Here is a 24,604-nt window from a genome sequence, read left to right as displayed (position 1 = left end):
TCATTTACCTTCATTTCGAAACAACCCTAATTATTATAAGTTAAAGCACAGGCAAAGGATCGAGGGTTGGAACAAAGAATACATTCTCCGTCTCTATCTCCATTTAGCTTACGGAAAAAACTTCCCTCCATTCCCTACCCAATCCCGTAGGAAAAATGAACATCTCTGACATTGTAGATTGCACAACTTTACCTTTTTATTTTTCCAAGTACTTACTCATTGCTACCCATTAGGTTGTCCCCTCTATGGACCTAAATAATATGATCACGCAAGTGACATCCGCTAACTAAAAAAAACGAAAAACAAAACAAAACACAAATCTAAATAAGCACATTGCCACACTGGCACAATTTCCTTCCATCGCTCTACTAACAATGTTTCATATCATTAGAAAAATGATTTTTAATAACTTGCACAACACTTCTGAACAATGATGAAAAAGCACTAGTTTTAGACACAATTCTCCGAAATATCAAACATTTTTAATACAATTAATATCACCTCTAAACTTTCTAAGATTTTTCTTTTTAACAATATATAAAGTGGAGAATTGAACCTTTGATCTCAAAGTTGATAGTACAAGCAAACTATCAAAGATTGGACTAAAACAATCGCACATTTGTCAACTCTGTGTGTGCAAAGTTTAGATTTAAATTCACACATTGACCACTTATATAATAATACTTAATTGTCTGTGAAATATTCAAGTTTGTCCACAAAATCAACACGAAAATTGACAAAATTACCTCCACTCACTAATTGGGTCATAAGTTAACATACTTCTCTTATTAGAAATTCTGGAATTCAAAAGATGGTATAATAAATTATAGGGTGGCTTCGAATATTTTGTACCTCTAGTTAAATATATATCGGTTGACATTTTCATTTATTTGCCTTCTTTGCCTCTACATATAGTTGATCAATTCGCTCCTGCAGATGGAATAAAAAGAGAGTAACTAGATAGAATGAAACACAATAAAGTTCGCATTGTGACATGAATAGATAAACTGCCATCATACAATCAGAAGTTCTATATAGACTTTTGATTTTAGTTCAAAGTGAGGTTAAGACTGTTGTGTGGAAACACTTTTTCAGGAGCAATTTCGATTAAAAAAAAGAATTTTGTGATGTTTTCTGTCACTAGACACTACCAATGTTATAGGCAGGATAGTAGTGTTTTCTATATGTTGGATTTTAAACAAGAAAGCTAGAATCTCCCTTCCAAAAGAAACTTCAAGATGTGAAAATTCGACTCTCTATACATGCATACTCATTCTCTCATTTATATCTGTTAAACCCACACTTTCTTCCACAAACATACACTTTATTGCACTAGCCTCCATATACATACATACATTTCCTTTTGCTTATCTCTCTCTATACTTATTATTGTCTCCCTTTCAGCTTCTCTCTAACACTTTCTCTAATTAGCGTCTCCGTACACATTTATTCACTTCCTTTCACATGAAAGCGTCCACCTATACTATTGAATAGTTGTAACACTATCCTTGTCACTTGTCATCTGCCCTTCTTGAAGACTCTTTTAATTCTAGGATGATTTCCTAAGAAAGGAAGCCGAAGTTTTATCTTTTGGCGTCGTGAAAGCTATTATTTGGAGAGTGTATTATTTGATTTCTCTAATTAGCGTCTCCGTACACATTTATTCACTTTCCTTTCACATGAAAGTGTCCACCTATACTATTGAATAGTTGTAACAGTATCCTTGTCACTTGTCATCTGCCCTTTTTGAAGACTCTCTTTTAATTCTAGGATGCTCCTAAGAAAGGAAACCGAAGTTTTTTCTTTTGAAGCTATTATTTGGAGAGTTATACTGATAAGAAATAGAAGGATCCTTGCAGGGAAAAAGATAATTTTCTTTGGAGGGAAGGTTTCTGTTTCAATTTGGATGAATTCTCTTTTTTTTTAATAATATATTCATATCAAATCACAGCCAATTGGGAAGTTATATGCACATCCTTTGGCTACCTTCGGGGCGTAGAAAAAGAGAAGGGCAGCCAAATGGATGCATAGAAATGTTTTCCATGATATAAGTAACTTTTTCAAACACAGCCCTAATGGCCAACGCAGACTTCAGCAGATGAAATCAGCTAGGAATTAAACATTAACAGGCAGTACACTGAATCAAGCAGCGGCCTCAGGTGTTATTATACAGAATTTACCACTCATATGCTCTGATGGGGATGCAAAGAAGCTCGGAATAAAAGATAACAGCAGAAATGCTAAAGGATATAATTCAAAAGTGGGATATGTCGTACCTTGTAGTATTTAAGAAGTTGTGGTCTCTTCAGCTTAAATGTTGGCGTTATCAGATCCCTCTCCATGTCAAAGGGATATGGTTCCAAATAAATTGCTTTTAATAGCTCGAATCCTCGAAGCTGCCAAATATTTTTCCAGATTAGGTAAAGAAGTATCCATAAACAATAATATCCTGACCAAAGTTGAACATCTAAAAGAAACTTACGCGGTGCTTCTGACCATTGCTATTGAGCTCATCCAAAATATACTTCCTTGCTTCGAGGTTCTCACATAAAGATTTAAAGTCACCAGTCACATTATGGTTTTGTGCCCAATCCTCCAAGGCCTTTTGATCGGGAACCACCACACCCACAAGAAATGACTCGAAACTGTTTCCATAGACCCAAATCTGTACGCCACAGGAATTGTTTTGCATGAGTGAAGGAAAGATAAAAATAAAATTTTAAAAGTGCACATAATTCCAATATGAGCAAAAGAAATGTGACCATTAGAGAAACAAAGAAACAAAACTGTCATCTAATGTATCTCAGTTATGCAAGAATCGATTTCTCCAAACTCCTACCGAGGTAATCAGAGAGCACTGCGAGAATATGTTTTCAATGTTCTCCACTGCAACATACTCCCCCTGGGACAGCTTAAATATATTCTTTTTCCGATCAATTATTTTCATCGATCCATCAGGCTGCCATTCACCAATGTCCCCTGTAATATGTATACATGTCATTTTCTAGTAAATAGCTAATGACATTTATAAAACAAATGTTAAAATTATGAAGAGTAAAGCATTGAAATGTATTTTATAATGGTGAAAATGTTATACTTGAAATAGATAACAAGTTGCACACCTAAAGAAAATCGGTTTTAACTTTTAAAATATGACTTTCTTGCAACATAATTAGAATGACCTTATCTACTATGGATTTGCGTAGTGGCCACTAGGCATATATAAAAAGTAAACACAACTTCAGAGGTTGGCGTTCAAATGGAATGTTTTGGATGAAGCGGAACCTCTTTTGAAAGAAGCTATTCAAGGACAGACGGAATGTTTTCTACTTTAGGGCCAAGTATAAAAGAAAACAAGTGTAAAATCTTATAATTTAAACATTTAATATTTTTATGTTTTTTATGTACTGGTTAGAATATATATAATTTCTATAAAATACTAAACATACACACACACATATATATTTAGAATAGAATATTATAAATATCTTAATATTTTGAATTTGAACGTCCTTTCTACTTCCTTTTTTTTTTTTTTTTTTTTTTTTTGACAATTTTCAACTGATAGTTTATCTTCAAATAAAACAAAATCTAATTATTAGTTTATTTATATAAAAAGTCTAGAAATAGATTTATACTCCATGGTAACCAGCTTGCTAAAATATTATTTTTTTTAAAAAAAATTGTTGTAGCATCAAATAATTGTCTAGTAAAATTAGTTGATTAGTTGATTTGAGCATAAGTTAGAATAGACCCTATGGATATCGAAAAGAAAGAGTGAATGGACTACTAGTGGCCCTTTATAATAATAAATAATAATCAAGAAAGTCAATAGAAGGGTTGGGAATGTTTATTTAAGTAAAAATGGCTTAATTCAATTGAAAAATGTTGAAGCATAAAATATTTTGAAATACCATCCCTAGTAATAATTATGGATGATGGCTTTCTTCAAATATGCATCATTTTGTTTCTCTCTAGTGGGTAGAAAGTGCTTTAGAAATCAAGTATCTAGTTGAACAACCTCTAGAACAGATTTGGTTCTGGCAAGCTTGTTAGTGGATAGAGAGAGCTTAAAGGAGTTAAGCCAAGTATTTTGTGTTCACCAACCAAAACTTACGTGTTTCACGTATTCATAAATTCTATATTTTATCATATTTTTATTACCTTCTCTTTTCAAAAAAAGTTAGAAAATGTTTAAACAAGCATCAAGCAGTATAATCAGGTTGACACTTCAACAATACTCTCAAAACAAGTACCAAGCTTTCTAAATTTAATTGAAACCGTCTCTTATACAGATGCAAGATACTTGCATTGAAGTGACATAATCAGTATGAAACACATCTAAAAAACAAATGGGTTTGAACTGAACTTCCAGCTACATTCGCACCTTATTTGACACCTCATCCAATCAACCCAGTTGCTAATTTGTTTATATGTGATGGTACAGAAAATTATAAGAAATTAACTCCTTTAAGGAAACAATTGCCATAGACGAATGCAAGGACAAAATGGATATGGAAATTTATAATTAAAATGGGTGAATGGAGAAATGACAAATTATGTATAGAAACTTTCTCCCTTCTAATCCCATCTAATTATAACATAGATGTTAGCATGAGATTTTACCTGTATGAAACCATCCATCAATAAGAACATTTTCGGTTAGATCTTTCCGTTTATGGTATCCAGAGAACAATGTACTTCCCCTTAAGCAAATTTCTCCACGAGGTGTGCTGGACAGTGCATCATACCCCATATCAGGAACTGACTCGAGCCTTGCTTCAATGGTAGTAACTGGAACTCCGACCGTTCCCATCATGGTGAAAACATTGGCTATGGATGTAAAACATCCACCACAACTTTCTGTAAGCCCTAAAATTGCAATACGATACAAGCTCATTAAAAGAATTATTAATGTATTGTGTTCTCTTCAAAGTCTGAATTTTTTGTTTCAATTTCTTCCAAAAAGAAATAAGAGGCAGCTTCTCCTTTTTCTTTCGAAGTGTCACATCTTGTTCAAAATAAAAAACGCAGCTTTCAAGAATGATATTGTTCAACAATAACTGGCACTAATTTTTTTCAGAAGACTTAAGTTATATTCAAGTGAATCAGTTTGATTAGGTATAACAAAATAAATAGTCCCTTGCCTACCATATCCTTGGCTTAAAGTTGCACAACTGGTAACCCTCAAGAACTCTTCCACATGGCTAGGCAAGGGTGCAGCACCAGATAAAAAAAGACGAACTCTTCCACCAAATGCTTCTTTTATCTTTCAAGATATAACAACACTTTTATTACGGAAAAGAAGCTTTATATTTCAGTGAACATATATATACAGAATAAATGACAAACCTTGTCAAATACAAGCTTGTCCAAGAGAGGTGCTGCTTTGTCATGGAGCAGACCCTTCTTCAGGTATCCTAGCTTGCTGTTAGCACTCTCTTTGTCAGTTACACAATAGGTGGTAATACAGGCAACTTAAACCAGTATACTAGGCACAAAATTCAAACGTACTAATTGTATGCATAATCAAATAACATCTTCCGCAAACTACCTCCGGAAGAAACTTTGTTCAGAATACCTAATAACAACAAAGGTTATAGAAATTACTAAAACCACGTAATTTCAAAACATTAAATAGTAATCAAATGATATAGACAAAACAAGAACAAATAATCTACCAGAATAAATACGATCATACACTCTAGGAACTCCAGAAAATATTGTTGGCTTCAGTTCCTGAATATCATCCAGCAAAAACCTGATGTCCTGTAAATTTAACACACAAACAACCACATAAGTACAAAAAATTAGGGGGTTAGGTCATAAAAACAAGAACTTCAACTGATCAAAATTACCCCACGCCAAAACCCAATACATGAACCCTTGTAGATGCAATAGGTCTCCATTATCTGATCATACACATGGGCTAGAGGAAGAAATGAGAAATATGAATCTTCTTCTGTCCCCTGTAATGTTACCAACTTGTAATTACTACAGTTATCATGCAAAATATGAGAAGAATGTGAGAGACCATTAATCAAACTACATTCGCTCGTAGTAATTAAAGAACTCTGACAATTCCTTCATCAGGTCAAAATTTATATTTGGCTGCCTACCACTTTGTCTGTCAATAAAAGTAGGTGGTCCACAGACAAGACTTCGGCCATTATAGCTGCATTATTGAGGACAACACCTTTTGGTTCCCCTGTGGTTCCACTTGTGTACATTATCGTGCAGATATTGGTCTTCTGTTTTGAAGGGAGTTTACAGTCCAAGCTTCCCTGGAGAAAAGTGAACAAAAATTAGATATGCTGCTATGGTTAATGATAAGCCTATAAATGGTAGAGAGAAAAATATAAAACATATTGTACCAACTGATGGAACTCCTCCCAAGAAAAGCAAGATACTCCCAGTTCTTCGGCTTCCTTCTTATGTACGCTTGAAACATTGGTAAAACTGACAATAGCTGTGAACCAAAATGATACACAATGGGTAGAGTTACAAAACTCTAGAAGGAAAGTGCACCTCGAGTTCTAGATTAATATAACGTACTTTTTAATTGATTTGAACACCTGGGAAGGCATGAAAAAATCTGCACAATGAATAACATTTAATGTCGAGAAAAAATTGGGTGAAAAAGTACAAATTCATAGCCAGATAGGAGAATGACAGTTTGCACATCTTGCAGTTAAACAGTTTTTACTTCATTAAAAATACACCACAGCATTGAAACTATCCGGTTGCAAACTTTTAATGCAATGATATAAGACATTGTCCGGGTGACATTTAGGCTGCTGCACATTCATATTTTCACGCTGAACAAAATGGATTTGTGCAAAACCCAATTATATTTTAAGAAGTACAGTTAGGTATGTGGTTTTTCTGGGCTTTTAAAATATCCTTTTTTTTTTTTTTTTGGTTGGGGGGGAGGGGGAGTGGGGGAGTACAAAACGGAGGTAAGAAGCAAATTACTTGGATGCAGATATTTTTGGACAATGTCTTAAATAAAGCCTCGATGTCTTTAAAATTTTTCAATGTCTCATGCTTGGTAACAACAAACATTTCATATATAAAAATTTTATTCTTACATCATTTGCCACACCAAACAAGAAAACAAACAAACAAACAAACCAGGTACATATTTCAGCACTTAGCACTCAAAACCCAAGGCATTATCATGCCTCGCATTTCACAGTTTAAAACACACCAACACCAAACATAATGTCCATGGAACAATTTAAATAATTAGCAACTCTATATTCATAGGGTAAGAATGATAAGGTTAGCAGCACGGAAACATACAGAAGCAAGTTTGCTTTCTTGAACAAAAGCAATTGAAACTTCAGCATGGTTAATGATGAACTCGACAGCATTAGCACCTGTAACAGTTTGAATTCAATGCAGAAGCTGAAGCTACCATTCTCTTATTCTTAATGTTCAAAAGGTGAGAGAAGAAATAAGGAACCATACCAAGTGTGTCATACAGAGGTATATAAGTGATAGCTTGGCTATTACAGGCCTGTAGGTAACAAAGGGTGCATTAAATTCTCAAACACCGGTGTTAAGAACAGATGAGATGAGAGCGCTAACCTATTAACTTATACTTTCAGCATGGTATCAAATAAGGAAGTTCTGAAAATGTCATATGAAAACAATAATGTTCCCCCATTTTGTATTAATAGTTTAATGCTGTGCTGATATTTTACCTCAAGAAAATATTGAAAATATATTAAAATGATTAGATTTACAATAATTTAGAAGCTTAACTTTTGAATTTAACGATGGTTTTTACTTCATGAGGGATAACTTGAGAAGGAAAAACATGAAAGGAGGGGAAATGAGCCCACAGTCCCACAGAATTGGCGGATTTAGCTCACACATAGGTTATTTTCCCCCTAAATCTCAACCTCATATACATCCTCGAAAACAAAAAATTGCATACCTCCATCGAAATTATCCATTCAGGGCAATTGGAACCATATATACCACAGCGATCGCCCTAGAAACCCCAAAAAGGAAACCAGTAACAATAGGGGAAAACAAAATTCCACAAGGCATAGTTAAAAAAAAGAGCAATATTAAAGAGTAAGAACTTCTAAACATTCACTAAACATCACGTGGACTTACAGAATTAACGCCACGCTTTCTAATTGCAGATCCCATCCTGATTGCAGCATCATATGCTTCTTGATATGTGAGCCATACATAGGAACCCGCCTGCAAAACTCAGTAGAAACAGTTCGAATAACTCGATTTTAGCTTTTAGGGTTTCCGTCGTGATTTTTGGTTTTCATCAAGCTCAGAGTTCTCTGGAAATCGTTACCTTAGAGTCGTCGTTGGTTTGCCGACGACCGAGCATTCGGTTGCCGGGATTCCTCTTGACGGAATCGCTGCAAGAAACAAGATCATATTGTTCGCCGAAGTTCCACCGATCAAAAATTCACATCAACGTTGGGAAATGCGATCACTTCAGATGGTGATCAACTCCCACAATCCATTTTTGTGCATTTTATAAATTTTCGCGGTTTTTTCGATTTCGTGGATATTTGTCATGATTTGGGACGTAATTTGGTTTTGTGCTTTTTTTTTTTTTTTTTTTTGAAAGAATTGATAGTTCGTGCAATTTTAACGACTAACATATACCCATTTAAAAAAAAAAAAAAGTAAAATATCAATTTAGGTTTTGTTTATCTATAGTAAATCTATTAAGTCAACGATAATCTGAAAATTAGGACCCACACTAAAAAGCAATCCGATTAAGAATGAGAGGGTGCTTGGATGAATTTTGAATGTCTTTCCATTAATTGCCCTTCCGTTCATTAGTTAGTGTTCAACCCATTTACGGTTATACGTAGAGAAGTTCACGGGCGAAGCCGAAGATGTCATTTCCATCTCTGTCCCCGCTCCCCATTTCATTTCCATTTGAAATTTTTCACACGGATCGAGTTCCATGGGGAACTTTTTCCCTTTTTTTTTATAAAATAACAATTAATTTAAATCATTAATGTAAGTAAATTTTAATTAAATAATTGATTTTATCACTAAATTGTTTATTATTGTTAGTTTTATATGAAAATTTGAATTTAAAGATAAATTACTCAAATTTTGACCTAAAAAAGCTAATTGAATTTTTAGGAAACAAATAAATATAAATCAAATTATTCACATATATAATCTAAATTTAAATATATTCATTATCTTTCCCAATAAATAATCAAATTTGAAATTTAAATGTAATATTTATATAATAATAATAATAACATAACATTAGATAACTATACTAAATAAAAATGTAAAAGCTAATCGGGGCGAGGGCGGGGCCGAGGCCAGGGGCAAAGACCGGGAATAGCTCATGGGGAATATTTTTCCCCCACTCCCCACCTAATTGGGGAATCCCCACCCTAAGGGAAAATTAGACATCTCTGGTTATACGGCTACCAATTTTTTGTTTATCGCTCGTCTTTTTTATCCGTTATCACTCGATTTGGTCTATATTACCATTGTCCTTAATTGATAACGGTAACCTTAACTATACTTATTTTATCTCATTTGTATTTACTTACTCGAGTGCTCATTTTGCATGTGTGTATTATCCATTTGCTTATGATGAACACTATGAATCAAATAGACATGAATATTGTTTGTATGGAAAAAAAAATGCATACTTTCTTTCCAAGGATAACAAGTTTTTTTTTTTTTTTTTTTTTTGTGAAAATGTTGGGAGGAGGGGATCAGCATAGACACAAAAGAAATTAAAACAAAACAACACAAAAATCTAACCATGCAACAAAAAATGTCAGACTCTAATCCGAGTCATTAGATATTATCACCAGTCGACGTCTGACCATCTTCATCTTTTTCCACCACCGATGTGCCACTCGGTCCTTTGTCAAGACAACGTCATTTCCTCCATTGCTCTTCTTTTTTCTCTTTCTCATCCTCCTTACCTACACATGGTGAAGGGCAGTTGATATAGTTGATTGAGACTTGATGAGGCGATGACTGATTCACACTCAGTGGTGAAACAATCGAAAAACCCAACTCATATTCAGTTGGAGGTGGAAACAAGCAATCCATGGTGCTTGTTGTCACAGGGTTAAAAATCAAATCAATTTTTTTACTTTACCTTGTGCGACCTAAGAAGTTTTCGTAAGCAGACGTTTGGCCAAAGGGAAACGTCCTTTGCTTTTCTATTTATTCTCACTAGAATAAATTTCTTACAACTCTAGAGTGTGGAGTGGGATGATTCCAAATGAAGGACTCATCTCTTATTTATACAAATATATACAAATTTCCTTTTCCATTCTTTAGGAATTTTGAGGAACTTCGGGAAGTGGGAAAGCTATATTTAGCAAACCCCAATTCCCTACACTTCAACACCAAGTAAGTCTTCCATACTAATAATAGTATGTTGTGAAGTCACCTTCCTTAATTCAAGGAACTTAACTTATTTCCTACTCAACTTCAAAAAGCATATGGGTTTCATGTCCACCAAGTTCGGAGAAGAGTTACAACTTCAGCAAGTGAGGCCTTCATCCCAAATGACTGTTGACAAACTATCTACGTGTGTCCGAGCATCAGCCCTCGTCTGTCACATGTGCCCTTGCTTCAATGTGCGCTACCTTGCGCATGCATGCATGCTACCACATGCGTCTGCGCCCATGCCAGCGCTGCCTAGCATGTGCTGGGGGTTCCCAGTGCCTATTGTCCCGTCACATCCAACCATGCCAATGCATGCCTCTGTGCCCACCAACGCCCATCCTGGCATCATGCATCCATCCACGACTGTAGGTATGTTGATGCCCTGTCTAAGGCCCACTTGTCTTGGCTATATGCTAAGGCATGCAACTAGCCATGCCACCTTGTGGCCCGTAGGTGTCACCCACCTACTGACCTTCTCCACCTCGAGTATATTGCTCACCTTACCTCTTTATTTCCTTAATGTGTCGGCCACACACCATGCTGCTTGGTTTGTGCTAGGCCCACCAAGCCTAGTCGCATGTCTCAATCTTGAGGGTCTAACACTTGTAGCCCCCTTGACTACGAAGTTCTCTTTGTCGTCAGTACAGGACTCTGGAGTGGATGGAGAGGTAAATGACTTGGGCACTCGAAACCTTATGTCCATTATCCCAAGTTGTATAGAAAATACAACACATCCTCTGAATCTACATTTGACCACATAGTTTCCTCCATTACTGTTATTTCTTCTCTTTCTCTTTCTCCTTACCTACCCGTGGTGGAGGGTAGTTGATGGAGTTGATAAAAATGATGGAATTACGACTAGTCCACACTCGGTGGTGAAACAACTAGAAAACCCAGTTCCTATTCATCATTAATAGAGGACTCTTCTTCATCGCAGGTAAATAACTCTAGAGTGATTGGAGGGGTCAGTGGGTTGGGTGACTCAAAACTTGTTGCTTGTTGTCTCGAGTGGTATTAAAGAAACAATTCATCCTCTGATCTAGGTTTGACCACATCATCCAAAAAATATTTGTGCGGAGATTGAACGTTGTAGTTGAATATATAGATGTTTTGCATGACATCAATAATGAGTTTTTAAACGCATTGACGGATGTACTTCACTAGAACAATTAGGAAACGTGTGTGCATATGCATTGATGACATAGTGCTTACCGTTACATTATTACAGCTAGTTTATTAGTGAAACGATAACGATATCGATAACAATAACGATAACTAATGACTAACAGTAACGATAACAATAATGATGATGTTAACGTTAATGATAACTAATCAACTAGCAATGATAATAACGATAAGCACTTTGTCAACTAATGCATATGCATGCACGTTTACCAATTGTTCAAGCGAATAACATCCATCAATGCGTTTGAAAATTTAGTATTGGTGTCATGCAAAACGTATATATATATATATATATATTAATATATATATATATATATATATATATATATATATATATAATATATATTATATATATATGATACGCACAACGTTTAAACTCTCCACATATTTTTGAACGATGTGGAAATATGTAAATTTGGAGGACAAGCAATTTTTTTAGTACCACTCAAACACAATGGAAGTCAAGTTTCGAGTCGCCTAACCCACCTACCCTTCCAAACACCTCGAAGTCCTCTACTGACGACGAAGAGGACTCTGTAATCGAGGGGGTTACAAGCACCATGGACCGTTTGTCTCCACCCGCTTCATCACTCAAACTAAACAGAGTTGGGTTTTCTAATTGTTTTACCATCGAGTATGAACTAGTCGGGACCCTATCAAGTCTCTACCAACTCCGTCAATTGCCTTCCAATCACGGGTAGGTAAGAAGGAAGAGAAAGAGAATAAAGAAGAGCAATAAAAGAAACGATGTGGTTAGATTTAGATTTGGAGGATGAGTTGTTTTCTAATACCACTCAGGACAATGGACGTCAAGTTTTGAGTCGCCCAGCTAACCAACCCCTTCAACCACCCACAATTCTCTACCTATGGCGAAAAGAACTCTACAGTTGAGGGGGCTACAAGCACCATTGACTGCTCGTCTCTACCCCCTCTATCATTCACTCCAACATAACAAGAGTTGGGGTTTTCGGTTGTTTCACCACCGAGTGTGAAATCAGTCGTCACCTCATTAAGTATCAATTCTGTCATCTACCCTCCACCACAGATAGGTAAGGTGGAAGAGAAAAAAAAAATCAAACAAATGATAGAATGGAAGAAAAAAATAACTGTCGAACCTTTAAAGCAAGAAACAAGAAAGTTGCCCCGTTTTCATTCACTATGCTCTTGGGCAATCCAGGCATTTGGATGGCCAGCGAATCACTGAGAGAAAAGACATCACCCCATCAAGTATCAATTCTGTCATCTACCCTCCAGCACAGATAGGTAAGGTGGACGAGGGAAAAAAAAAGGAGAAAAAACAGCAATAGAGGAAACGATGTCGTCGTAGCAAAATACCGAGTGGCACACTGACTGTGGAAGAGAAGAAGAAGACCAGACACCAACTGGTGATAATATCCAATGACTCGAATTCAAATCTGGACTTTTTCTATGAGTTGTTGGGATTTGTGTGTTGTTTTGTTTAAATTTCGTTTGTGTCTCTAATGATCCCTTCCTTCCAACAAAAAAAAAATCATGTAAAAAAGCTTGTTACCAATAGAAAAAAGTATGTATTTTTTTCTCTTTACAGGCCATATTCATATTTATTTGATTCATAGAGTTCATAGACAAACAATTGGCATGCAAAATGAGCACACAAGTAAGTAAACCATAAATGAGAGAAAAAAGTATCGTTGACATTATCGTTACTGATTAAGGACAATGGTAGCATAAACCAAACTGAAATGATAAATGATTAAAAAAAAAACAAATGATAGACGAAAAATCTATAGTCGTAGAAGTGTAAAGGGGTTAAACGTTAACTGATAACGTGTGGGGGCAATCAATGGAAAGGCATTCAAAATTCATCTAATAAAGTGAAGTGGGTCCCACATAAGTTGCAAACGGAATTAGATTGAGTACCTTCTCATCCTCAATCGGATTGCGTTTCTTTATTACGGATGTCAAAGTGGGCCCCATACCTCATTACTATTACGGGAAACAGGTAAACATAATCAAATGTAATCAAGTGGGTCCTAATTTTCATATCACCATTGATTTATTATATTTATGGGCGGGTAAACAAGGCCTAAGTTCACAATGTTACCATCTTACTCGTGAAATTTAAGTTTTATTTCAATTTAGTCCATAAATTTCAAGACTTACACTTTTAATTTTGAGCTTTTCCTAAATACAATTTTTTAGTCTTTCACATTAGTGTCTATTAATTAACTTGAAACAAATATGATGTAAAATTTTGAAATTAATTTAAATATTGAAAAAAGAAATTCTTAATTAATAATAATTATTTTAAGTCTTTTCAATTAACTATTGGACATTCACACTAAAGAGTATTTTAGTGAAAAATCAATTTAAAAAGTATAGATTTTGAAATATAGGAGCTAAATTAAAATATAATTCAAATTTCAAGGATAAAATTATAATAATTTAAAACTTAATAACTAAATTGAAATCAAACACAAAACTTAAGAACAAAAAATATATGGCTCATTTGATAACCATTTTAATTTTGGTTTTCTGTTTTCTATTTTTGGTTTTTTAAAAACTGGTCTGTTATGGTAATTAATTATTTTTCTGTTTTTAAAACTTAAAAACTGTTTTCTCAATTTATGAAGAGAATTTGAAAACAAAATGAAAAGGTTTTTAAAAATTGGTTTTTGATTCTAAAACCAAGTGCAGGCGCCGATGGGATGAGATTAAGTCAGGGAGTGGGGTCCCTACGATTCAGTTCATTTTTTTTCCTTTTTTTAAAAAACTTGTTTTTTGTTCCTTGTTTTTTCTTATTAAAAAATTATGATAATTATTTTTTTTTTCCTTTTGACAATATAATTTTTTTTCTTATAAACTAACAAATTTTCCTCATCTTATATTATTTTGAGAGTAAAATATGTTTTTTTTTTAAAAAAAATGATTTTAAAATTACATATTATGTAAATCATTTTTAACTAAAAAAATAAAATACTTATTTTCTCAATAAATTAACATTTTATCATATAATATAAATATAATTCGTTTAAATATCAAATTTAAAATTCAATTTATTTGTTACAAACCATAGTTTGAGCACTAAATCTCTAATTTAACTAAAAAATACGGTGATTAAAATAATTCGTTTATTGTTTCTATAAATTGATATTATGTTCTTTTTTTAGTTTAAATTGACATATTTTTTTTAATTATGTATTTTTTTTATTAACATTATGAATATTTGTGTTTTTAATATGAATAGATATTATGGATTGTTTTATATTTATCTCGTTGTCAAAGGAGCAATTATAATGATGCAACCTTCGAAACAGTTTGAGCAAGTTTTGACTCATACATATATTTGATGAAATAATATTATAAAATAGCTTGCCATTAATTTCATACCAAACAAAAATTAAAATAATGATCAAATAATTATTTTAAAATTTTGAAAACAAAAACAGTTACCAAATAAGTTATGGTTTCCTATTTTTAGAAAACAGAAAATAAAAATCAGTTACCAGATATATATAGTTTTTATTTAAATTAAAATCTAAAATGGTTATCAAGAAGGTATTTTTTTTTATCAAAAATTATAATGTTAATTAAACCAAAAAATAATTTAAAAATCACGAGCTAAACTATAATTGTTACGTTTGATGGACTGACAAAAATAGATGCAGTTCAGAATGCATTCAACTTTCAAGTTCTTTATTTGAAAGAAAATATCCCAAAAAGAAAGGAAAAAAAAAAAAAAGAAGACAAACCTGAAGAACTGCCATGGCGATTCGAGTCCATCCGGCAACTGCAAAAGCCCATCTTTAGCGTAGATGCTCCGGTAGACCGGCCCCGCCGACGGCCTTCCGCCGCTCCCGGGCGTCGCAGCCTCCACGGCCACCGCGTAGGTCGTCGGCATTGTCATGAAAAAGGGCTGTGTGCCGGAGATTGAGATGCTGTGAAGTGGTTAGTAGTGGCTTTTATTTCATTTGATCTTTAAACACAAGAGATGGGGTTGTGAGGTTGTTGAGCTGAGCTGAATGCATTAAATTCTCAGTAAGCTACACCAACTTTTGTCATACCTTTCATATTATGCTATATAATGTTAATGTTCCTAATTTCGTGTTTTTTTAATTGGCATACGATTCTTACGAGAATAAACTACTTTTACTTTTAAGTTAAATTATTCGAAGAGGTCTTTTTTATTTCCATTATTGAATGCGTGAGGGAACTTTAGAATGTATTTCAAATTTGTATCCAATTGTTATTAGAAATGCGATAGATATTCAAATTCACATCTAATTTATTGAGAATATTATATTCTCGTTACTCAATTAAAATAAGTTTTTCTTACTTTATTGATTGAGACATAATTCAATTGGTTAATAGAATTGGACAATAGTTTACTTTGATACGGTAATACTTGAAAAAGCAATGTATAGTGTATTTTACTTTACTTTTAGTAATTTTTTTTTTTTTTGGAAAGGAATATTAAATAATCGAATCTTGTGAGATAATCTCAATAAGCCCATGATGAAAACAAACTCTCTAACATGGAAGTTTTACTATATAAAAGGATATACCCTATTTAAAGAATGGATTATAAATAAATTAATAGTTTTTTTAGTGGATAAGTATATTTTATTCTTAATCAATTTATTGATCTATAGATAAGAAATCTCATTAAATATTGACGATATTGAAATTAAATTAAATTATTACACATTCATATGTAGACTAAATTATATTAGTATGTGTTAAAGTTTATAAACTTAATTATTGAAATGGAAAGGGTAAGGATTAAATTAGTACCGACTAAAGTTCATAGACTAATTAACGTTGTATTTGGTTTAACTTTTCAAGTGTTTAATTTTGAATATAAGCTATTTTGGAAAATATTAACGTGTTTCACAACCACTCAAAATAACTTTTGAAACACTTTCAAAGTGTATTTATTATTATTTTTTAATCAAAAGAGTTTAAATAAAAATTTAATTAATCAAAACATTGAATTTCACAAAAAAAAAAATTGATTTTTTTTAATCAAAATATTGAATTAATCTCTAATTTATATATTGTGGTATATTTCATATATTGGTTAGAATATTTTCAAATGTCTAACAAAATGTTATGAGATATATTTTAAATAACCATGAATTTCACAAAAAAAAAAAAGAGAAAAAAAAAAAAAAAAAAAAAAAAAATTCATTAGATACATTTTCTCTCTCCAATTAAATTAAATAAAGGGAAAAAAACTCAATAAATAAATGCATTTTTTTCTCTTCTTCAGCATTAAGAAAGTTTAGAAAATAGAGAAATATATATAAAAATCGAGAATAAAAATAATAAAAAAGATAAATTTGTTAAAAAAAATAATACAAAAAATCTTTCTTGAAAAAATTCAAATTTAAAGACATTTTTTAAATATATAGGCTAAACATAATGTTATGTAAAAATTCATTTTCCTCTTGTCATTCCAAATCGATCCTAAATTGAAGGAGGCAAATGGTGTTTTTTTTTTCTCAAATAAATTAATTGTCATATGAATACTTTGACCTATTATACAAAAAAACTTTCTAGCTTTCATATAAGGCTTCCTAACCTAAGTCCATACTTATTCCCTCTAGTTCTTTTTTATATATACTAAGATGAAGATGATTCGTTTACTTTCATTTTGGGTTCAAAAAAGTTCAAGACACGGTTTTATTAATCTTTGATTGATTCAAATAGGAGAAAATAAAAGTGAAAAAATTATGATTTGTTAATTGAAAATCGGAATACAATAGTATTATATATGTAATTTATCATTAAATCCTATAAAATCTTGCAAAATCCAATCAAATTATCAAAAAAATTCACAAAAACAATAATTATTTTAAATCATTTTTTTAATAAATCAAATTCATTTGAAATCTAAAATAACGTAAAATTACAAGCTTTCAAACATATTATAATTATAAAAAAATGTTTAAATATTATTTTGGTACCAAAATTATGACTATTATTCTATTTTTATCTCTAAATTTTCAAAACACGTCCGCTTTAAATTCTAAACTTTAAAAGTGTTTATTATGGTCTCTGGAATTAAAATTTTGTTAATTTTTTAGGGATGGAATCTATTTAAGGATAAAATTGTATGTAACATGGGTTGAGCAAGATAAGGGTGAAATAAAATATCAACAACAAATATGCCAAAATAGTGAATGACCAACATTTTGAATGCAAAATGACTTTTGATCTCCACTAGAAAATTGCTTTACCACCTAGTTCAAAATCGAAACCTAGATTTTTTTTAGCGTCGTCTAACTTATTTGACAACTTAGTTATCCGAAAATACAAGTCATCTTACCATTATGTTTAAGAATTGACATACTTTTAATAGCAATGATAAAAATAAATACTTTTTAAAAATTCAAAGATTAAGACGAAAACGTTTTTTAAAAATTTAAATAGAATTTAAGGGCGTTGGGAGCAATGAGTTAGTTATTATAGTCCTAGGTTATTATAGTTGGATTATGATAGTTTGTGTTTGAGGTGTAGATTATTTTAATTTGCGTTATAATAGTGTGTGTTTGAAGTTTTGGAATGAAATAGTAAACACTGTAGTAAATAATAAAAAAATGATAAATGTAAAATAGTAAAAATTATAATAAATAGTAAATAGTAAATACTGTAACAAATGAAGATTTTAAAATTAGGTTGACAGTAGCTAATTTGAGATTTTGAAATAGTTTTTAATGTAGCAAGAGGTAGTTATTATATTTGGATGATAACCTTCGTCCGAAACGCTCTACCTAAACGTGAGAAAAAAATGAAATGAAAGTGGAGTGAGTAAAGGGGGTAAGTGCGGCATTAAATATGGTAGATATGAAGGTAAAGGTTGAAAAATGGGAATCCTCGATACCAAATGGTGCATATTAATTAAGTGCATCCTTTTCAGGCGGCCTTTTAATGACGGATGCCAGAGAAATATACAATTATTTATTTCAAGCAATTAATTCTCTCTTTCTTTTTAATTTATTTATTTTTCTTCTTTCGAGGTCCAATCACATGGGTTATGGAGTCAAATGTTGTAAACTTCGTCACCATTTAATTCCATATTTAACCGAAGTTTTAAGGTTCTATTTTGGTTAGGTTTATTGTAATAGGTTTTGATTTTTTAAAGAGTGGAAGAGACCAACCTCTTTAAATTCTCCATCGTATTTTATTTAGATACACTTATAAATATTCAAGATTTAAATAGATATATTTATGAAAGTTCAGGGTTTAAATTGATACACTTATGAAAGTTTAAATTGATAGAACTATTAATTTGCCTAAAAAATTTAAGGATATAAATTGATATCTGTCCAAAATAAAAATAAAAAATTATCAATTTAGTAGTAATATTTTCATATTTAAATAAAGTTAAAAAAAATTAATACCTAACCATTTAGATTCTATATTTTCGAATTTGTAACAAATTAATTAATACTATAAAAAATCTTTAAGTGTTAATTTTTTTTTTATGAAGTAATTATTTAGTTTTTGGTAGTTTATACACATCGTATTATGGTACCTAATCAATTTATCGATCTATATAGTAAAGTAACACCGTCAAATTCTAACATTATTTCATGATAGGTGCTATTTCGTTACAAAATTTAGATTATAAGGGCCAAATTCTAGTATACTAAAGCTCATAATTGACTAAATTATTACAATTTGAAGTATAGAGACTACACTATTATCAATTGAAATTCTGAAATTAAATTGTTACTTTCTTGAAAATTTAAAGATGAAAAGTTTCTTTAATCATTATAATACTATATAGTCCATGAATTTATAAAGTGTAATTCATACTCATAAAACTTTGGAGAAAAACTATTTTTATGTTATTTTGTTGTCAAATTGTGTTAACAAATAGGTGATTTAATGTTGAATATATGAATCAATGAGCTAGCAATAGGCAGGCATTGAGACCATTCTATATTGGCTTAGAAGTCAATGTAACTAAAATGGATCTTCAAAATCTAATCACCAATATAAAATTAGCCTAAATTTTATAACAAAAGTGGTTTTCTTTAAATAAATAAATAAATAAAATAAAATCAACTCTCGATCTTTAGATGATAACGGTTATCTTTATTCATTAAACTATCTTTGAATGATAAGAAAAAAACAACAAAAATAATGTAATTGGTCTAACATAAAATTTTTTTTTTTCCTCCCTTAGACTACCTATCAAGATCAAACGAGTTAAGAATTAATATTCCTAAACTTTATCACACATAGAAATTCCTTATTACTTATACGGTGCGACCTCGATACTAATCGCTTAAGCTGATTGTTCCCAAGGTTAATGCAACCTCCAAATTTAGGCGTGCACTCGTCGGAAAAATGACTAGAATTGAAGAGAAGGTTGTTCAAAATGATAGAAACGAAGTGGAGAAGGAAGAACAAATTTTTGTTGTGTGTCCTCTTCACAAATATGAACAAAATTATAGAGGAGGAGATGAGGACACCAACGAATGGAACGGAAAGGTCCGTTAACGGACAAAAACCAAACCAATAACGGATAAAAACTATAGCGGATAGAATTCCAACGATCAAAAGCAATATTAAACAAAAATAAAAGGATAAGTATAAAAATTTAATTCTTTTTCGGACAAGCACGATTAACCAAATCCATCCACCCGATCGGACAAACGACAACAATGCATGCGCACGTGGTGAAACGGTTATACTTCCACCATCAACTCACTTTGGATTCTCATTTAGAATGCCTTGGTATTTATACCCTCTAGGCAATTTTAAAACTATCCATGTGGGACAAAACTTCCCACTCTCCTTTACCTTTCCTATGGGCCTAAGCCCAAAAGTCATTTCCAACAATCCCCACAAATGACTGTTACAGAAAAGTTAACAAGCAAAGAATATAAAAGTTTAAATGAAAAAAAAAGGTGTTCTGAGTAAATAAAGAAGATCAGACTTAAACATCAATATCTAACGATTTGAATTGATGCATAGTGAAGTAGGGCAACAATGTTAGAGAGGGTGAGTTACCTCTTGAACTTTCAATAACACTAGTTGAGAACCCTACAACACGCCTTACTCTTAGTCCTTCTCTCAATTCTTCGATATAAAGTTTTCTTATTATGGCCATACACATAAACCTTGGGCCACTATGAAAGATCTAGAAAGAGACCTTCAAGCTCTTTCATAGAAGGCGACCACACCTTCACAATCACGTTAATTTCTTCCTCAAATCTATCACAATAGACCACTCAAACTGAGCTATGAACACTTCTTGTCTAGTCCATACTAAGACCTTCTTCATCAAGTATGTCAAAGACAAACCACTCAAAACTGAGCTATAATGATTTGACATTTATCCATCAAGTCCATACCAGGACCACCCAAAAGAAGGGCTATGTGAAGGAAATCTAAATAGAGATCCAGTGAGCGGAAGTGGTTCATTCCAAAGCCCATTGAGAAAGAACACAAATAATTACAGTCTAAACGGAAACGATTATGCATAAATAGTAAATTACAACATGCTTCTTTAAAAGACCGAACAAGAGATAGACTATGCAAACCTTTAAAGAACTCTTCTTCAAGTATCCCTCGATCGTTCAACAAATCGTTCAACAGCAGGAACTCGAATGCAACGATCAGTACACAATCTCAACGAACGACTGGATGCACCTCGATTACAATCGAGTTCAACCTGATCCTCGAACAAAATTAAAACACCACCATAATTGTTACCTTTGTATTTTCGGTGTGAGAATCCAGGAGTTGTGAGCTTTGTATGATTTTGAATCGAGGAAAGCATGAGGTAGACGATTGAGTAGATGATCGAATAAGTGAGAGATGAATGTTGTCTATCATTTAGATGAAATACTCAATCATTTAGAAAGATGAAGCCTATTGTATAGACTTTGCTACTCGATCATGTAGCGACAAGTAAGCAAGTAACTATCGTATAGTAAACTCATAACTCAATCGTGTATTCTCTATGCTATCGTTTAGTAAAACCCTTTTACACAATTCCCTTTTTATGAGACTAATCCGAATGAAAAGTCAACTAACTGATTTGGAAAACAATTTTCCTTTTATCTCACAATTATCATAAAACTTCCAATAACCTCCCACTCAATTCGGTTATTAGAGAAAAAGAATAATTAATATCATATAATTAATATGTTATAAATAAATATAATAACCATCTTATCATATTATATTTATAACCTATAGTTTTAATATTTCATCATATGAAACATATAAACCATAGTTCTTTTTCTATTTTATGGTATTTAATATAAATCATATTTATATTAATTCCTCCAATGATAATGTATAAAATACATCATATCAATTATATCACATATAATTGAATTTCCTCTTGTTAATTTGAACATTTCAAATTAACCCAAAATCTAATTCTCAACTTGAACCTATTGAGCTACCAAGGGGACCTCGTGGACCTATAGCTTGAAGCTTCAACGGTACGTGAATAACTGATTAAACTCTTTAATCATGAGATCCATCATCCATTAACTATTGGTCACTCCACTAAAGACCGACAGTTGCACTCTTCGCACTACAGATATATTTCTGTGTCCATATGATCAATCAATAGTGCGATGACCCTTCACAAATCGCTCATAAGTACAACTGGGCCAATTCACCGTTTTGCCCCGTGTAGTTACATCTAACTCCTTAAGTACCACTGATTCCTCTAATGAAAAATAAGTCATAGTCCTACTATGACTAAGTACTCTTGGGCCAAGAGAGGGTGTGACCACTATGTTCAAGACCCAGAATCAACCCTTAAGCGACCAATTTATCTACTTACCCTTGCTTTGGGGAATGAGTGAATTTCGTCTTGTGTAGTTGAGTTCCCAGCTCCCCAATCAGACGAATCCCCAAAATGGTAGGCTTGTTGAGTTGGCAATCTGACCACTCTCACCCATACAAATCAAATGACCGCCCTCATGAGCAGGAGTTTCCAACTCACTCATGATTAAGGTCATGTCACATATGGTCATTCTAGTGAAATGTAAGTCTTAATTATCAACGCCGTTATATAAAGAGACTAATCATCTCGTGGTTCGGTCTTATACAAACTCTTTGTATAGGATACCCCAACTCGCATGTCTCTATATGAATGGTCAGGATCAGACCATTTGTAGCACTTTCAACACTTGTAACATTTACAAAGCGGGTCGTATCGTAGTGTCATCAGGATAAGGTATCCCTCTTTTATCCATCTACTACAGACCATTTAGGTTATTACTTAAGGTATGATCCACTTACATGTTTCTACATATATGCTTAAGTTACATGAAATAACCACGGATCTTAGTTTATTGGATTTGAGTAAATGCTTATAAAATAACATTTATTTTACTAATAACAACACGTGTACAAAATGTTTACAAACTACGAGACCATCGGGAAAATTAGGACACCAATCTTAACAATCTCCCACGTGTCCTAATGCCTCGAGAGATTAATGTACAATACAAAAAATAGTACAATATATAATAAACTAGGGCATATTTAATAACCTTAATATCATCTCCCACTTGCCCTAGACAAGGTGCTACATGTCCCATAGACCCAGACTTTCCAGATGACCCTCGAACACTTTAGCTGTGGGAGCCTTTATAAATGGATCAGCAACGTTATGCTCCGACACGATCTTCATGACTATCACATCACTGCGATACACAATTTCCCTAATCAAATGATACTTTTGTTCTATGTGCTTACCTCTTAGGTGACTTCGAGGTGAAGGAACTCTTATTCAAGAGAATCGATGAGTGGAAGCAAGATCTTTCCAAGCCCATTGTGAAAGAATTAAACACATTCACAAACATACAAGAATAGTTATGCATCTTATACAGAATTACAACATGCTTTCTTAATTAAATACAACAGAAATGAGAGCCATAGCTTTGAAGAACTTTTCTTCTGTAAATCTCTCGCTCTAATGAACAATTGAACATCAATCTCGCTCTCGTGAGCAATTTTCTGGCAATATCTCGCTCTCGTGACCAATCAACCAGCATGATCTCGCTCTCGTGAACAATCGAATAGCAACCTCTCGCTGTCATCACAATCGCCTAGCCAATCGTCTAGCAATCACGAACTATCTAATCCACGCACAACAACCTCTTGACACTACCACTCGGCAACCTTGGTATTCTCGGAGTGAAAATCCAAGTGGTGTGTGCTCCGTATGAATTTGGTACAGGGAAAGAGGAAGAAAATGATCAAACTACACGATCAAGTAAGTGGGAGAAAGGTTTTTGTCTATCACATAGACTGAGAGTACTTGATCGTTTAGTAAATCTCGCTCTCGTGAGAATCGTCTAGCCGATCGCTTAATTGTTTACATGATTGTTTAGTCAATCTTGCTCTCGTGAGAATCTCTACCTGATCGCTTAGTCTTTCGCTCAATCGTTTACACGATCGTTTAGTAAATCTCACTCTCGTGAGAATCGTTTAGTTGATCGCTTAGTCTCTCACTCAATCGGTTACACGATCATTTAGTAAATCTCGCTCTATCGTTTAGTCTCTCGTGAGGCCTATCGTGTAGTCTCTCGTGAGCAAATTATTAGTAATTTACTAAATGAAGCGATTTTTTTGTAAAATGAAAACACTTTTCATTTTATTCTTCAGTTATAAAAAAAAACTGAACATAATCTCCTACTTCATGTACGATAAAAGGAGAAACCAAATAACCACCCATAATTATCATATAATTGTTTTATTATTATAAATAAATACAATAACCAACTTATCATATTATATTTATAATCTATAGTTTTAATATCACATCATATGTAATATTTAAACCATAGTTCTTTTCTTCTTTATTTAATATAAATCATATTTATATCATATTCCTCCAATCAATGTATCTTATACATCAAATCAATTATATCACATATAATTGAACCAATTTAATTATATCATATATAATTAAATTCCCTCTTGTTAATTTGAACACTTCAAACTAACTAAAAAACTGATCCTCAAC

The 24,604-nt window shown here is 32.6% G+C and overlaps 1 protein-coding gene across 1 annotated transcript; it reads right to left on the bottom strand.

Moving 5' to 3' along the window:
• Positions 1 to 642: 642 nt before the first annotated feature.
• LOC120088317 (long chain acyl-CoA synthetase 2) lies at positions 643 to 15,634 on the bottom strand. The gene is made up of 19 exons (XM_039045531.1): positions 15,342 to 15,634; positions 8,327 to 8,393; positions 8,131 to 8,220; positions 7,946 to 8,002; positions 7,474 to 7,522; positions 7,306 to 7,382; positions 6,556 to 6,595; positions 6,375 to 6,469; positions 6,120 to 6,284; positions 5,859 to 5,969; positions 5,682 to 5,769; positions 5,515 to 5,581; positions 5,353 to 5,428; positions 5,152 to 5,269; positions 4,627 to 4,872; positions 2,840 to 2,979; positions 2,483 to 2,665; positions 2,277 to 2,396; positions 643 to 930 (listed from the first exon to the last, which is right to left on the bottom strand). Exons 1-19 carry the CDS (start codon positions 15,494 to 15,496, stop codon positions 883 to 885), a joined length of 1,992 nt encoding a protein of 663 aa, XP_038901459.1. The 5' UTR covers positions 15,497 to 15,634; the 3' UTR covers positions 643 to 882.
• Positions 15,635 to 24,604: the final 8,970 nt, after the last annotated feature.

This window comes from Benincasa hispida, chromosome 10 (assembly GCF_009727055.1).
Source record: "Benincasa hispida cultivar B227 chromosome 10, ASM972705v1, whole genome shotgun sequence".
NCBI lineage: Eukaryota > Viridiplantae > Streptophyta > Magnoliopsida > Cucurbitales > Cucurbitaceae > Benincasa > Benincasa hispida.
Note: the sequence above shows the minus strand (reverse complement) of the source record. Positions and strands in the feature narration are given on the sequence as shown.

Coding starts and splice junctions, on each gene's coding strand:
- LOC120088317 (XM_039045531.1), bottom strand. CDS start 15,496: ATGACAATGCCGACGACCTACGCGGTGGCCGTGGAGGCTGCGACGCCC. Junction 7,383..7,473: donor ACCTCTGTATGACACACTTG/GTATGGTTCCTT, acceptor AAACTGTTACAG/GTGCTAATGCTGTCGAGTTC. Junction 5,270..5,352: donor ACAAGCTTGTATTTGACAAG/GTTTGTCATTTA, acceptor ATATCTTGAAAG/ATAAAAGAAGCATTTGGTGG.